This window comes from Bison bison, unplaced genomic scaffold, assembly GCF_000754665.1.
Source record: "Bison bison bison isolate TAMUID 2011002044 unplaced genomic scaffold, Bison_UMD1.0 scf7180017864163, whole genome shotgun sequence".
Lineage (NCBI taxonomy): Eukaryota > Metazoa > Chordata > Mammalia > Artiodactyla > Bovidae > Bison > Bison bison.
The window spans coordinates 4555047-4572138 of record NW_011494735.1 but is presented as its reverse complement, the minus strand read 5'-3'; the positions used below and the strand labels follow the sequence as shown (position 1 = coordinate 4572138).

The following is a 17092-nucleotide window of genomic DNA, read 5'->3' as shown; positions in this document are numbered from 1 at the left end:
CATGTTAGTAATTAGATTAAATCAATTTAGTGACCACTATGTTTTTCTGAAGGAGATCAGCCCTGGGATTTCTTTGGAAGGAATGATGCTAAAGCTGAAACTCCAGTACTTTGGCCACCTCATGCGAAGAGTTGACTCACTGGAAAAGACTCTGATGCTGGGAGGGACTGGGGGCAAGAGGAGAAGGGGACGACAGAGGATGAGATGGCTGGATGGCATCACTGACTCGATGGACGTGAGTCTGAGTGAACTCCGGGAGTTGGTGATGGACAGGGAGGCCTGGCGTGCTGCGATTCATGGGGTCGCAAAGAGTCGGACACGACTGAGCGACTGAACTGAACTGAACTGATGTTTAAAAAAGATTACTTTCTAGTAGATTAGAGGGTGGGAGAAGGGAAAGATACAACTTTATCAGAAACTTCTTTGTTCACAAGGAACTAACCGCTTCCTGGGCGAAGAAGCGTTCTTTGTAATGAACAGCTCAAAGAATGAGCTGTTCTTTACTTTTTGGGTTGAGCCAACTCAGTTCTCACGTCCTGGCTCATTTCTGAGACGGCCAGGCCTATGTGCAAAAGGGGGCAAAGTAGGTGAGTCTTTCAGTCCTGAATGCCTAATAAATATATTTTTAATGGGAATGAATACATTCATATATAGACAAAAAAGCCCAAACACTCTAAAAGCCTAAGGCGTAACCGTTCTCTACTCCCGTTCGTCTGAACGCTAACCACCAGTCTTTTATGCCTCCAACTAAAATACTGTATACACCCCTCAACAAGCCCACACTGTGCTATTTTTAATCATACTTTTAAAAAACAAGCTTTGAAATAATTTATTTGTATACAACTCCAGCAGCCGGTGGTGCGGGCTTAATATATCGCACAGCTGTTAATTTTGGTTTCTCTTTTGGTAGCGGCGCTTAGCTTCACATCTGCCTGAGTTTCCATCGCGGTCTGGAAGTGTAAACACACCAAATACAAAAATAACCAACGGATAAAGAAGTCCCAAGTTTGGCGCCCAAACTAGGCGGCGGCGGGAAGGACCAGAGATCCCCTCCACTCGCTGGGAACTCGCGATCTGCTTCGTTCGCGCGCGCCCAGTAACCTTTCCTCACTCCGGAAGCCTCACGCCTGCTCCGAGACAGGGCCCTTCGCCGAGGCCGCCGGGTCCAGCCCCGCCCCTACTGGGCGGAGGCGGCGGGGCCTTGGCGCGCGCGCGCGCGCTCAAAAGCCCGGATGGGCCGCGGCTTCCGGCGCGGTGCCCTCGGACGGCAGGGGGCGCGCATCCGGCGCACCTCGGCCAGCTCGGCAGGTTTAGGGGCCTATGCGGCCCGGTGTGACTGAAAGGAAAATGGAGCAAGAATTCTAGTCTGAGGGGTAGCCCTCACCCCTCTGACCGAGGTCCTGCCGTTTTCACCGCCAGGAGCCTCTTTTTTTCTCCGGATCTACCGCGTTCGAGCGCCCCGTCGGCCAGAGCCCTGCGAGTGGAATGGTCGCCGAGGCCTGGGGCGTCGGGCTTCCGCGCGCCCGGTGACGGAAACTGGGGAGCCTCGGGGGACCCCCCCCCAACTCCGACTGCAGTCGCGGAAAACCCCAGTTAGTGAGCATCAGGTATCGGCGTGGAAGCGCGTGGGCAGTTCGGGGTTTGCTCTGTGACTTGTGTCTCCCGGCTCGCTCTCGGCCCCGCGCGCAGCCTTTAGGTTTTCGTGGTGGGGGGCGCGGGGCACGTGGGTTTGTGGAGATTTTGTTGGTAGGAGGCGAGATTGTCGCCGCCCGGGAGGAGGGCGGGGTCTTAGGGCTTCGAGCGGGCGGGGGGTTTGGGAGGGGGCTCCGCGGGCGTCCGGGGTAAAGGTCGTGTGCGCGGGGGCAGCTGCCGAGCTGCGGGCAGGTTCTTGACCCGGAGTCGTAGTAATGACAGGTGCCTGTTCGGTAGCTTCTATTACCCAGGCGTTGAGTCTGGACAAGATTGGGCTGGTTCTGTGGGCAGGTTGACTCAGCTTTTCCTGATGGGCTGGTCAAGTTCGGACACGTTCCGAGTCTGCAGTAGAAGGAGCTAAGCCCTGACTTGTCTCCAGCTGGGGCTATTTAAACATGCCTTTTCCCAGCTGTATTCGCTGGCTGTTTGGGAGAGAGAACCTGTAGTCACCTACGTATATAGCACTTACTTTATGCTGATCCAGGTAAGGACCCACTTGCTAACGGCTTTACTTTTAGTAAAGGCATTATTTGTCTCATTTCTATATGATTTTTGTCTTTTTTAAAAACAGGTGTTTCATTATTTCAAGTTTTTATCGTGTGTTTTTTTTCCTACTCTTAGGCAAATGTGCAATACCAACATGTCTGTGTCTACTGATGGTGCTGTAAGCACCTCACAGATTCCAGCTTCGGAACAAGAGACCCTGGTTGGTATTTTTGTCCCCAGCGTAACTTTAACAAAAAGTTATTTTATGAGGCGATCTGCTAAATTCCATAGATCCTAATTATAGCCTTGCTCTTTTACGTGAAATTGTACTCCATAGCTTAAATTCTGCCACTCAGCTATAACTGTGGAGCAGAAGTTAATTGTAAGCATCATTATTTATTTTCTTAGCTTTTTACCAAACTGAATTTAAAAGTCAGTTTCATTATCTTAAGTATGGATGGTGAAGTTATGGTTTATGTGACTGATTTTTCGATTTTGACCTGTTAGTATTTAACTTTTAAATGGTTTCTGAAAGTCACAAAAATAATTCATGATTGTTGTAAAGATTTTAGACATTATAGAAGAGTATAAAGTAAAAACTGAAAATTCCGGTCTTTTGATCACGCTTACTTTTTAGATCTTTTTGTATGTACATATCCACATATATATTTGTACATGTGAGTTTTAGTTATGTTGTTTGGTTTATTTTGCTAAAATAGGATTTTATGTGTATATATTGGGCAAATAACATCTGTGTCAATAAATAAAATATATAGAATTCTTTAACAGCTGCGTGGTAACCCACAGTGTTTGTATACCATTTTAAAAATTTATGCCTTCAGTGATAGACTTTTTTACATTGTTTTTAGTTTTTGAGTATTACAAATAGCACTTTGTTTATATATCTTAACACAAGTGTTACCTCTCTCTGCCAAAACTGAGTATTATCACTTTATTATTTTGCCATTGTTTTGGCAAAGAAATTGTATTGTTTAAATTTGTATTTCCCTAATCTTTGGTGAGGTTGGGCATCTTGTCATTTGTTGAATCTGTGTCTTGGGGTTTGCTTGGTCTTAATCTGTATACTTTTCTTTTAGGCTTATTGGTTTTTCTTAATAATTTGTAGCTGTTCTTTGTTCTAAGTGTATTTGATTTTTATCATTTATAAATATTACAAATAACTTTGCTTATGTGGTCTTTAAGTAAAATTTGATTTCTGCTGGCATTTGAATTTCATATCATGCCTTGGAGGAACTCTCCCCTCCCAAGATGATGCAAATACATTGCTGTATTTTCTTCTAGTGCCTTTTCTTTTCTCGTCTAGAATTTTATTTATGTAAGATTAAAGAATGGTATTTTTTATAATAATTTTCTTATTAATGCGTGTCTTTTAAGTCTTAATAAAAAGCTTATGGCTTTTCATTGCAGATTTTTCCTTTTGCATTGTTTTATATAGTTTGAAGTTAATATAACAAAATTTTAGAAAAATATGTTCTCTGGGAGAATTGATTCTTTCAATAACTTGAAAATAAAGCTCATAATGTAAGCACATGGGGAAAAAACACATGATGAGAACAATAAATGATTCAATACTACATTTATTGTGTGTTTAAAATTTTTCAGTTATTAAATAATGTTCTGTTGATGAGCAGGAAACAGGCAATTTTCTTAAACTAGTTTTGATAATTAGATCCCAAACTGGGTTGCTGTCAGATTTCAAAGTTAGATAGGACTGGAGTATACTGAAGGGAGGTGCAGAAGCCCCAGCCTGTAGGGGTGGTTGTGTAGCTGTAAAGATTTTGAAGATTTTAATATAGCAACAGATAGGGAGAAAGAACATAAACACGTTACATCCCTGCCCCCTTGCCAGTTATTTTGTCAATACAACTTGCAGAGCCTCTAGATCAGAGGCAGCAAACTACAGGCTATGAGCCAAATTTGGTCTGCTGCCTAATTTTGTGAATAGTATTATTGAAATGCATCCACATGCATTGGTTGCATATTATTTATGCTTCTGAGTCATACTGTCTGGTGAGAAAAGCTTTAGAATGTTTACTATTGGGCTCTTTAAAGAAAAAAAATGACCCCTTGATCTAGTTGGCTGGCTCTTTCAATACACGTTGTTCTTTGTATTTGTCATTTTTGTGTTTGTGCAATAACCAGCACTGTCTGGTTCATGGCAGAAGCTCAAAAAATGCTTGTCAAGTAGATATGTGGAACGTAGCCAGCTAAAAGTCAGCGTGATACTATAGTAGGAGGAAAATGCTGGCTTGCCATTGAGGGTTGTGAGTTGCAGTATTCAGATCTGCTCTTAATTATCCTTGTCAGCTTGGTTAAAGTTCCTTAACCTTCACGAACCTAATCTGCAGAAAGAAGAGATTGGTAAAGGGACTCATTGTAAATTACATTTATTTTTTTCTCTCAGATTTTGTCATTTAGCTTACAGTAAGCTCATTTGGGTATTCAGTTTACAGTTGAGCTTGTAAGGTAGTAAGCAGATGATAGAAATTGCTGGAGGAAAAAGTGTAAGTTTCACTGCCTTGGCATGAATGTTGATCACAGCTGATAATACTTCAGTTCCTCTGATTACTTGCATAATAATTCCGTCTCGGTATTTTTTCCCCAAACACAGTCTGCGGTATTCAGTTTACATAGTCTGTTATATTTAGTGAAGACATTATGACTGACTTTTTTGGGTCTAACCTTGTGAGGTTGCGAGACATTGTGTTTGCTACCCTTATTGAAATGCATTATGGATGAGTTTCCTGCAGGGCTTTTGGTTCTGGAATGGTTTAAAAGTATAATAGCAACTCTTTGTTCTTTATAGGTTAGACCAAAGCCATTGCTTTTGAAGTTGTTGAAGTCTGTTGGTGCGCAGAAGGACACTTATACTATGAAAGAGGTATGTTGAACTAAGTTTAAAAAAAAAAAGTCTTCCTAGTTACATATAGCCATGGTGAGAAATTGGCCATATAGAGGGATTTTCAGTAGGCAGTGGTATTAAGTATTGTGCTCATTTGGACTATAATTTGAAGTTGAAAATTCAGTTTATACTCGAATTTCATTTCTCAGCTGGGAACCTCAGACAAAGGGAAGCTCTATAGGAGTTTATTGCCTTTTTGTGCTGTTAACCCACTTGATGCACTGCTGTAAAGACTTTTCAGACTGGTAATTCTGTCTCAGAATCATGTTTTTAAATGGATGAAATAAAATATATAGGATTACAGTGGAAAAATTACATTAAAATACAGTTAACAAAATGGTATACAAGTTTGTGATACATGCTTTTTTATGACCACTTTAATTCAGCAACAGATCTAATAAATTAATTTGAAAGTTGTAAGTATAATTGGTATTTTGAGATGTTTACATCAAGCATAGTATGATATGAGAAATGCTTGTGATTTTTTTTTTATTGGTGACAAAATCACAGTTATTGTTAATACTTTGTGATTTGTTGCCTGTATTCATAATTGAAGGAAAAGCTAAATTTCAGTTAAAAGGTAGTGAGAATAAAGATAGACAGTTTTTTTTCCACCCAAATTAATGGACCCCCTGAATTCTATCCAAGGATTTGGGCATCCATGGATCCCAGGTTAAGAACTTCTGCACTAGAGATACATGAGTACAGTATACTGATCTTTCTGGGATAGAGGTGAGCTGATTCGTGAACATACATTCTATTTAATGGATACATTTCAATGTGTTGTTCTCTAGCTTTGAATTTGTGTACAAAAGCATGCTTTTCACTGAGAGATTGGGCTGTCTTGGGCAAAATTTGATGTGAATGAAATGTGCCTCTTCCCCATCTCTCACAGTTTATGGGGCTAAGATTACTTTAAAATACTTAAGTACTTTATCTACATCAGGATAGTGGGCAAGAAGAAATTTCAGATCCTTTCCATTTTTAGCCACACCAGAAATTTTCTTCCAGGATGTTTTGTGGAAGGAGTCTAGGTTGTCTTCCTTCTTCCTTTCTCACTGTCTACCATTTCTGATCCACAGTCACATACAGCTATTCCTTTAAGTTTGAAACCTGCTTAGCCAGTTAAGTCTATAGATGGTGTTTGCAGGGAAGTATCAAGGTAAATGATGATTTTAGGAATGTTAACTTGGGTCTGACCTTATGTTATTATATAATCAGTTAAGGAAACAAAAAAATATGACTTGTAGCAGATAGAAATAAGGAGAAAACTGATCAAGACCATGATAAAGACTTAAAATGCTTATGTTAGACTGTGTAGAGTGATGTATATGTTGTCTGACACAGTTTCCAGTTGTAGAATCTTTGTTTTGTGGTATGTGGGAGAGTAATGAAAGCTGGTATTGGAGTAGTAGAAAGAAAGAAACACTGGACTAAGAGTCAGAAGACCTGGTCAGTTTTTTTACTTCTCACATGATTTATGAAATATCAGAAGAAAGAGAAAGTACTCGTAAAAGTACATTGTAAACTGTAAAATATTAACCATATATGTATGATTCAGGGTCATTATTTTGGTTACTTACTGTATGCATTATGTTGGTATCTTTGAGGGCTTATTTCATGCATTGAGTTCTCCCCAGCTGTTACATAGATGTAATTAATTGATCATTATCTTGTCTTCCTCATCTGTGATGACCTCAGGTTATTGAGTTATATGGTATCCGGAACTATTTAGTAAATGACTCCAGGTCATTGCTATATTTTAATTGATGTTTTTTTGATTCTGCAGCTTTTTATTGTTATCATTGGTTTTGCATTTTGCTGCCTTTCACTTTCTTCCTAATAAGTAATACCTAGATATCTGGGCAAAGGTGAAGTCTGCCCTCCCCCACCCCTGGCCAAAGACACATTTTAAAGTTTAAGTAAATCAGAAGCAGTGTTTCTACTTCCGTCAAATTAAAAGAACATAAAAGATCAGCTCTTTTCTTTTTTTAAAGAATATAGGATGGTTGTTACTTAGATGTGGTTGTTGGTTGTTTAACCCTCTTCAGATAAATGAGATGTTATTGAGTATATTTGAAACTAATATTTAATTTTCTTTAATGCTCAGAAATCATATTTCTATTTCAGGTTATATTTTATCTTGGCCAGTATATCATGACTAAACGATTATATGATGAAAAACAACAACATATTGTGTATTGTTCAAATGATCTTCTAGGGGATTTGTTTGGAGTCCCAAGCTTCTCTGTGAAGGAACACAGGTAAGTCTTTAGTCTGTAAAATGCCAACTGGGCAAACATTTCAGTTCACCTCTATCTTCACACCATTTTGTCAGAGAAAATTGTTATAATATGTATAAAAGATAACTGAAGTTTAATTTCTCAGTATTACAGCATATTGTTTGAGAACCTGAGTTCTGGAATCTTATAGGCTTGGGTTTAAGACCTAGCTCAGTCATTTACTAGCAGTGAAACTAGGTAAATTGGGTTAAGCCTTAAGTTTCCCCTGAATATGAAGTAGGAATAATATAAATATCCTAGAGGTTATAAGGAAGCAGTGTGTAAAAAAAAAATAGTGTTTGGCACATGGAAAGCATTTATTAGCTACAAGTTACTGCATATTAAAAAAAATTATTGTAATCATTTCCAAAGACAATCTTTACATTATCTTGTGGTTAAAGGCTTAAATTTGAGCTCTAGTTACTTTGGAGATCTTTTTCTTTGTCATATACCATTGTGACACTTAATCAGCTGCATTTAACCCAGGTAACATTTCTAGAATTGTTCTACTGGGAATTGAAGACCCTTTTTTCAGTCATTCTTTCTTTACATTTGGAATTCCTTTCATTTGGTTTAGGACAGTTCGTCTCTTCGCAGTGTCTTAATTAATGAGATGAATACTTTTCACCTGAAACATTTAACTAGCTTCTGGTATTTAAGGCTCAATAATATAGCTAAAAAGATAATTGAATTGGGATATTTATAACTTTAAAACAACTTCACTTAAAAATATATATTCATTATTGTACATTAAGAGCGAAAGCTAAGGACAGGGAAGAAGTGACTATGGTTTGTCACCAAAAGGTATTTTTACTCATCATTTTGATAGTATGCACAGATGTGTTTTAACTATTGGTGAATATACTTTATTTGATTTCATCTTGCTATTAAACTAACATAAGCATCTTTCCATTGACAAACCATTTATGTTTACTACTTTATTTTATACTTGGCCTTGGAATATAAGCTTTAATTTTATAAAATAAATAACTTGATAATTTTGCACTATATATTAAATTTTGATAATGTTTGGAGCTGTAATTTCTGATACTGAAAGTACAGATTTAAAATTATTTTTGACTTGAAGTCTAATGTGTTAAGGTTAAACACTGGCGAAACTATTGACTTGGGAATGAGATATGAATACGAATATTGGTTTTTGTGAGTTTAAGGAGCTATATTATTAGTCTCAAGGATGAAAACAATTAGCTGGGATTGGCACTTTCCCCTTAACCTTGAGAATTAGAAATGTCTTGTGACCAATAAATGTTCTCTAAAATTTTTAATTTATTTGAAAAAAGAAGTACCATGACTTCATTGAGTACTGGCATAAGTGAATTGTTTCCTTATGTTCCAGGAGGGCAGAGATTTGTTTTTATTTCCTTCTTTGTTTTCCCCAATTTCTAGAACAGTGACTAGTAGTCAGCCTGTATTAAATGACTGCATACTATTTCATCTTTCAATTTTCAGATCAAGAAAGAAAATCCATTAGATGATTGATCCAAGGTTGATGAAAGTCAAAACTATAAATCAAGTTCCTATGTATTGGGTTTTACATAACCTACTACCTTTTTAAGTCTACTTCTATGCCCAGAGCTAGATAATTTCTGTTTGAAAATAAGAATGTTAACGTGCCTCATGTGTTCATACCAGTGTTTGTGGACTTTTGCCAAAGTCTAAACCATGCATGTTTTAGGAAATGGAGATGGGAAATCTTTGAGCTAGGGAGACCTTAGTGATTATTAAAAATGGCTGTATGTAAATCATTGTGCAACTAATTATTTTGGTGCTTTTTAGTGTCTAGGAGTTTATCAGTACTTGAATGTAATAATTTAAAATTTGGGTTGTAATTGATAGTTTATATTAATATATATCTAAAAGTCCTGTTCAGCCCAGTTTAATATATTTTTATTTTAAAATGTACATCTCTCTTTTTCTCTACAAGGAAAATATATACAATGATCTACAGAAATTTGGTAGTAGTCAGTCAGCAAGGTAAGTTAATTTTGAATGCCATAAACCGTATACTGTAAAAATACCTTAAAGACATTTTATGGATGTGCAGACATTTTATAATTGTGATTCTCTTTAAAAGTTGCTCTAATTGTATATTTAATTATAGTAAGGGTATGATAAATTTAATAGGAAGAAATACATATGAACACAAGTAACATAATGCTAAGTTCCTTATGCACATTTGCACTATATCCTATTACATAAATTTAAACCTTGGGATGTCAGGTTAGAATTTGTTTGAAAGGTAGATAATTTCAAAAGATTCTGCATGGTAGACATGATCTAACCTTGAAACATGTATTCAAAAACTTTGGGAAGTAATCCAGCTACCTAGGTAGGACCATTTGAATGGAAGGGCCCTTTGCTTGTGTGTTTTTTATAGTAGACAAAGCTTTGTTTACCAGTTTTTCCAGGTGAGTGCCATTTTACTTCCTTTCCTTTAGATGTAGTTCTTAACTGGTTATTTTTGGATTATATAACCCTTTGATAATCTGATGAAAGTGCTAGGTTCTTATTCCGTAAAGATAAACCTAAACACATACAGGTGTGGTTACTGATTTTCATAATATAAATACTCTGACCTTGACCATTTTCAACTACAAACATGGGATTAGGAAGAAATGTACATTTGGCTTGGGAATGCTGGTAGGAGCTGGCTCCAATATACCACAGACTTCTAAGTCTATTTTTGGTCTGTAATTAAGAACTGTTCTCAGAAGCTTGTTTACTTTCCAGAATGAACTGACCACCCCTTTGAGCTCCTATTATTCCGTATTAGATTTTATTGTTATATTACTTTGTTACCCTTACTTGCTTATACATTTATATCCTATTCAGGTTTGCAATCTGCATCACATAATACAGTGTTTGGTAATAAGGTCTTTTAGTAAATGTGTTGAATTGAATACCTATTCTTCCAGAGTTAGGATTTAAGACCCAGAAAAGGGCATCATCATCTTATCCTAGAACAGAAGTAATTATTAGGCTGGTAACTTGAGATTTTGTTTTACAGAGCACTTTTTGAAATCAAATGAAGGCAAATAAACAAGTATAGTATCTGTTGTAGTATTTTCAGTTTTCTGAATTATTGTCCCTGATGTATTCAATTCATTTAAATAAACCTTTGTTGATTGCTAGGAAAATTGTATTAATGAGGTGGTAACCTGTAGATTACCTATGTTATTTAGATTCTGAGTTTTGTTTCAGGTTTTAGTTTACTTAATTAACTTCAGAACTCCTTTATAATATGGTTCTCAACCTTATTATACTTGGCACTTCCCTTTTATTATGTCTGTTTTATAACATCTCTTACACTAAAACAAAATATAACCTATTCATATGGACAACTTAAAATCAATATAATACCTTTACCTATAATACAAAAGAGAAACTTTTTAATGATAATGCATATCATTTTAAAATGTTAATACTCAGACCTGGCTTCATTGTTAAGGTGAAATGTTTCCAAGGGAGTAATAAAGGGTATTTGATTATGATCTTTGGTGATTGTATATATTTCCATATCTGAAATTTTGACTTGCGCTGTGACAGGTCTATACATCAACATACAAACTAAACCTGCCTACCTGAAAGTTACCCACTTCAGTTCACTATTTTCCCATTCAAATCTGTTTTTCATCTGAAGTTTCTTTCTTGGTGAATGATACGCCACCCATTTATCTACCCAAGATAGAATCTTGGAATCCTTCTTGACTCCTTTCTCCCTTGTCTTATGTATTAGACACCAGGTTTCTGTTGGTTTTTCCCTTTTTTAATTTCTCTGGAATTGGCCTTTTTTCCATGTTTTAGTTTAGGCTTTAATGCTTTTCATGTGTGTAATTGCAGTTGCTAACACTGGTTTCACTGCCCCATTCTCTTCTCTTTCGGCAGAGTGAGTTGTCACTCCTGCTTAAAGTGACTATTTAGGGATTCCTTAATACTCGCTGGCCAAAGTATTTGGTGTGAACTAGCAGATCAATTTTATTTCTTAGATTAAACCTTTTTAATGGTGAGTGGCTGCAGCCGTGCCTTAGGGAGGAATGTGAAATATTAGCTGAGAAGGATGCAGTGATTTGCAGTTGGTGGCATGCATACTGCTTGTTTATCTTTGTGCTGTTTAGCAAGACATGCCGGATCCTTGATGATCCTGCTTACATTCCCATAGTAATGAACTACCTGTAGTTCTACAGCAAACACAGGTAGTTCATGTCTGGATGCTTTTTTCACACAGGGCTCTCAGTCTGAAATAGCCTTTCCCACTTGTATTTCCACATATTCAACTATGAAACCTTTCCTGATTCTTTGTTACTCAGACCTTGCCTTACTCTGCCAAATAATCATTACTCCATACTCCCATCTTCTCCATTAATTTACTTCTTTTAGTGTGTTTATTGTACTTTATGATGATTCTTATGTATCTTCTATATTAAAATGAATTATCTATTTACATCTCTAGTATCCAGCACAGCATGGCACTTGGGAGACTACAGGTTCAATGTTGGTTGAAAGTTAAACTGTGTAAGGAGTTTGTCCTAGATAGCATCTATTGAGTAGCCCTTCCTTTCTTAGCTTGTGATTCTTTGTTTTTATTTTCTAGCAGAACCATCAGATTCAGGCACATCTGTGAGTGAAAACAGGTGTCACCTTGAAGGTGGGAGTAATCAAAAGGTAATATTGATACGAACTCATTCTACTATGATGTTTTTTTGAAAATTGGGGAAGGTTGTTTAAAACAATGTATTTTTACCTTCCTGATGTTATAAGTTTGTGGGTTTTTTTTGTTTGTTTCTCCCTTGAATGCTTAGGACCTTGTGCAAGAGCTACAGGAAGAGAAACCTTCATCTTCAGATATGGTTTCTAGACCATCTACCTCATCTAGAAGGAGAGCAGTTAGTGAGACAGGTATATATGAATATTTAATTGGCACTTTCAAACTGCTTTTCATTTTTCATTTTTTACTGATACTAGTATGTTTAGACTTAAATTGTGCTTTTTGTGGTTTATGTGAATGAATTTCTGAGGTTCTTATTTTTATATGATTTAGTTGGCTTAAAAATTGTTTTCTTAGCAACATGTTTCTGGTTGACTACAGCAGGCACAGTTTCCTGTGTCCTATATTTTATAGTTGGCTCTCTGCTAGTCAACATAATAGAGGACAAGAATTTAAACTCTGTTTTAGTCATCATTCTTAGTCACCTTTACAGTTAAAGTATTTGTTATTTCTAATAAATAAAACATAGCAATGAGTTTAAAAACAGAAAGTAACATGTTAGAAATGAAGATGAGGTAAAGAAAATAGCTAAGAGCATTTTTAACAGAGAAAAGAGTAGAGGGAGGAGGCTGTTACCCAGTGAAAGTCATAATAACTAAAACTGTATATTTCAAGTGAAAAAAAGGAATTTAGCAGATCAGTGAAGTAATATAGATAAACTCAGGGTAGAGTTTTGTACATGAGGGCGAAGGGCAGAAAGTGCAGAGGATGTCTTACTAAATACATAGGACTAGAACAAATGGTTAGTTATTTGGGGCCGGGGGTGGGGTGGGGTGAAAATCAAATTACATCTGTACATTATGCCAAAATGAATACTAAATGAGTTTAAAAGATAAATTAAAAATTACAACATACTGAAATTGATTTACTTTTAAAATTCGACTGTTACTATTTCTACTGTATTAAAAGTTTCAAAAAAATCAATAAGAAAAGTATTAAAAATCCGAATTGCAAATTTCATAGTAAATACAAATGACTAATAAATATGAGGAGGGGTAGATTTTAGTGATTTAGCTTTATAGACAACAAAAAAATGCAAAAAAGATGTCTTTTCTGGTCTTTCAAATTAGCAAAGATAATTTTTTTTTACTTCCTGCTAATGTACGTGTTGACACTAATACACCGGTAGTGCATCAGTCAGTATAAATTGGTTGACCTTTGTGAATTATAAAAAGGCTTGGGGTCCTTAAAATTATCATGGTTGACTCCACTTCTAGGAATCTCTCCTAAGGATATAGTCAGAAATTCAAAGATTATATGTAAAGATGTTAATTAAAGCATTATGCATAGTTGAAAACATACACGATGCCAGAGAATGTCATCACTCTAGTCCAGGCCATTGTCATCTCTTACCTGGACCACTGCAGCAGCTTCTGATTTTCTGTTTCTAGTTACTGCTGCTTCTGTCCTTTACCATAGTACCAAAAGGGATCATAAAAGGTAAACTGGATTGTGGTATGCCAGATCCCCTTTAGCTATTTTGAAGCTATTAACCTTCAAATAAAACCCACACTTTTACATTGGTTTGCAAGGCCTGATCTATTTTTATCCTGGTTTTTGGCCTTTTTCCCCACCTTCAGTGTGTTTCAGCTACATTGATTGTTTGGTTCTCAAACAAGTCAAAATTCTTTTTCTTCTGTTTCAGCCTTGCAAGACCAACTCCTCGTTTTTCAATTTTTGCTTAATTATTACTTTCTCAGAGAGGCTGCCTCTAACCACCCAGAAAAGTAGATCCCTTTTTGTTACTCTTTTCCTTGGTACCCTGCTTTTTTCCTTCATACCACTCATTATAGCTTGTTTTGGTTGCCTTGATGTTTGAATGTAAACCTCCTCTGGTGGTAAGGATGATGGCTGACTTCACTTTTACACCCACTGCCTAGCACTGTGCCAGACAGAAGCCAGTGCTCAGATTTGTGGACTAAATAGTTCAGTTATGATGAACATACATTATGGACACCATATTCTGAGGCATTAAAAATAATGTAAAAAAATATTTAAGAGAAAACAGCTCCTGGCGGTCATTTTTTAGTGGTTCTGCAGTTTTTTTTTAGTGGTGAGGAGTTGATGCTTTCATTGCTAGGGCCTGGGTTGGATCACTGGTTGGGAAACTGACATTCTGCAAGCCATGCAGTGCAGCCAAAAAAAAAATTAGAAAACAGTCCCAAATTATACGTACAGTGTGATAAAGGTATGTTTAAGAAGAAATAAATTTTTTAAATGACAGCTGGAAAATTACTAAAGTGTTAATAGTAGTTATCTCAGTAGTTATATTATAGATGATTTACTTTTAAATTTCTATTTCTTAAGAGACTTCTATAATAAGTAATATAATACTTTGATAATCAGAAAAAGCCCCAAAGGTTATTTTTTAATAGAGTTAAAAAAATATTCTGGACTTTGAAAAAATATGCATCAACAGCATGGTTTTACCCTTCTAGTCCACATCTTTCAGTCAAGGTCACCTTTTCTAATAGTATAAACATGATTAAGAACTTATATCAGAAGCTTTGATCTTAGAGGATATAAATGTGTTTTGGGAATTCAGAGGAAGAAAAGATTACTTCTGACCAGGAAGGTCAAGAGAGGGAAATGGAATGAGCAGAGGTGTGAGTTGTACCTGTTTCAGGCATACAGATTAGGATTATGTTTTATTAAATCTCATAACCCTTTTGGGTACTTAACATGTAAGGCTGCAGTGAGCACCCTTGCACATATGTTTATAAATGATTGTGTAGGTATTTATCTACGATCGAAAAACTGCCTATAAAATGTTACATTGTTTTGGATTTTTACCAGTAGTGTATAAAAAGTCCTTTCTCCCAAGTCTCTTGACACTCTTTCTCATTTTGGTTTTTGTCATTCTCATGGGTGGAAAATGGTATCTCATTTCAGTTTGCATTTCTTTGATCACTAGAAGATAAGTCATTTTTTCATATTTATTAGTCATTTGTATTTTATGAATTGAACTGTCCTTTGACTTTTTAAAAATCTTGTCTTTTACTTGATTGGCAGGAGGACTTTGTGTAAATGGATATTAACCATTTTCTAATATATATTGCAGTTCTTTTTTAGTTTGACAATGCCTTTTCACTTTTATTTATTGTATTTTATATTGTTATTAAGTTTTAATTAACATAACCTAATCTTGATAATCTTTTTCTTGAGGGCTTTGTAGTGTTACATTATACTTTCCCACCCTTCCCATTCTTATATAAAAATAGTTGGATGGTTTTGTTCTTTGTGTTTGGTTTTTTAATCCACTTGGAATTTATTTTTATGTCTGATATGAGGTAGGACTCTCATTTATATTCCTGACAGATTTGGTAACATTCTGAGTTTAAGTTAGAGATAATTTCTTATTTAAAATAAAATGGATCAGGAACTTTCTTGGTGGTCCAATGATTAAAACTATGAGCTTCCATTGTGGGGAGTACAGGTTCGATTCCTAGTCAAGGAACTAAGGTTGTGCGTGCCACCTGGCCCAATAAATAAATAAGCCACATGGCCAAATAAATAATAAATGGATCAATTTTGCTAATTATGATTCCTGTTAAAAATACTGAGTACTAAGGAAACCGAACATTAAGAATACCTTCTAAGTAAATTAAATAATTTTGAAATCTTTTAAAGTTTGACAGAAAAATCCTGACTTGTTAGTAAAAACTCTAGATGGATTAAATTAATTGTGACTGGATAAAGTTCTGAAGTGAAGTGAAAGTGAACTCTCTCAGTCATGTCGAACTCTGCGACCCCATGGACTGTAGCCTACCAGGCTCCTCTGTCCATGGGATTTTCCAGGCAATAGTACTGGAGTGGATTGCCATTTCCTTCTCCAGGGGATCTTCCCGACCCAGGGATCGAACCCAGGTCTCCCACATTGTAGACAGACGCTTAACGGTCTGAGCCACCAGGGAAGTCCTGAAACAAGCTTTAAAAGTTTTTTAAAAATGTAATGTTCTGCCATCAGTTGGACAGATCAGTAAAAGTGTTGACTTTTGAAGCATTCATTATTTTTCTGTTTAATTTCATTGAAACAGTTTTAGTACAGATGTAACTTAAGACAGCTCAATTTTTAAATAAATTACAGTATAGCAATTTAATTGTTTTTCTTTACATATTCAGAAGAAAATTCAGATGAATTACCTGGTGAACGACAGAGAAAGCGCCACAAATCTGATAATATTTCCCTTTCCTTTGATGAAAGCCTTGCTCTGTGTGTAATAAGGGAGATATGTTGTGAAAGAAGCAGTAGCAGTGAATCGACAGGAACTCCATCAAATCCGGTAATCCTCTAAAGTCTAGTTCTGGCATTCCTAATAGGCATTCAGACAGAATATACGTGTATGATGTATGATTGCTGCTATACACTTGGTAAATTTTTTTTCTTTCAAATGAAACTATGGATCTTCCTATGCAATATTGCTCTTTACAGCGTCGAGTCTTGCTTCTATCACCAGTCCCATTCATAACTGGGTGTTGTGTTTGCTTTGGCTCCATCCCTTCATTCCTTCTGGAGTTATTTCTCCACTAATCTCCAGTAGCATATTGGGCACCTTCATCTATTTCTGCTTTAATGACTATGCCAAAGCCTTTGACTGTGTGGATCACAATAAACTGTGGAAAATTCTGAAAGAGATGGGAATACCAGACCACCCACCTGACCTGCCTCTTGAGAAACCTATATGCAGGTCAGGAAGCAACAGTTAGAACTGGACATGGAACAACAGACTGGTTCCAAATAGGAGAAGTACGTCAAGACTGTATGTTGTCACCCTGCTTATTTAACTTATATGTAGAGTACGTCATGAGAAACGCTGGGCTGGAGGAAGTACAAGCTGGAATCAAGATTGCTGGGAGAAATATCAGTAACCTCAGATATGCAGATGACACCACCCTTATGGCAGAAAGTGAAGAAGAACTAAA

The 17092-nt window shown here is 36.4% G+C and overlaps 1 protein-coding gene across 2 annotated transcripts in view; it reads left to right on the top strand.

The window, feature by feature from the left end:
• The first annotated feature begins 1244 nt into the window (after positions 1-1244).
• MDM2 (MDM2 proto-oncogene, E3 ubiquitin protein ligase) overlaps positions 1245-17092 on the top strand; it is a 24809-nt gene continuing 8961 nt past the window's right edge. Inside the window, exons 1-8 of one of the 2 annotated variants that reach the window (XM_010841558.1) lie at positions 1245-1607; positions 2314-2398; positions 5006-5080; positions 7232-7365; positions 9329-9378; positions 11999-12066; positions 12204-12300; positions 16292-16452. In XM_010841558.1, coding sequence (XP_010839860.1) covers positions 2318-2398; positions 5006-5080; positions 7232-7365; positions 9329-9378; positions 11999-12066; positions 12204-12300; positions 16292-16452 — 666 coding nt within the window. In that variant the 5' untranslated portion in view covers positions 1245-1607; positions 2314-2317. Of the gene's footprint in view, positions 1608-2313; positions 2399-5005; positions 5081-7231; positions 7366-9328; positions 9379-11995; positions 12067-12203; positions 12301-16291; positions 16453-17092 lie in introns of both variants that reach the window. The other variant, XM_010841557.1, reaches the window with a different exon arrangement.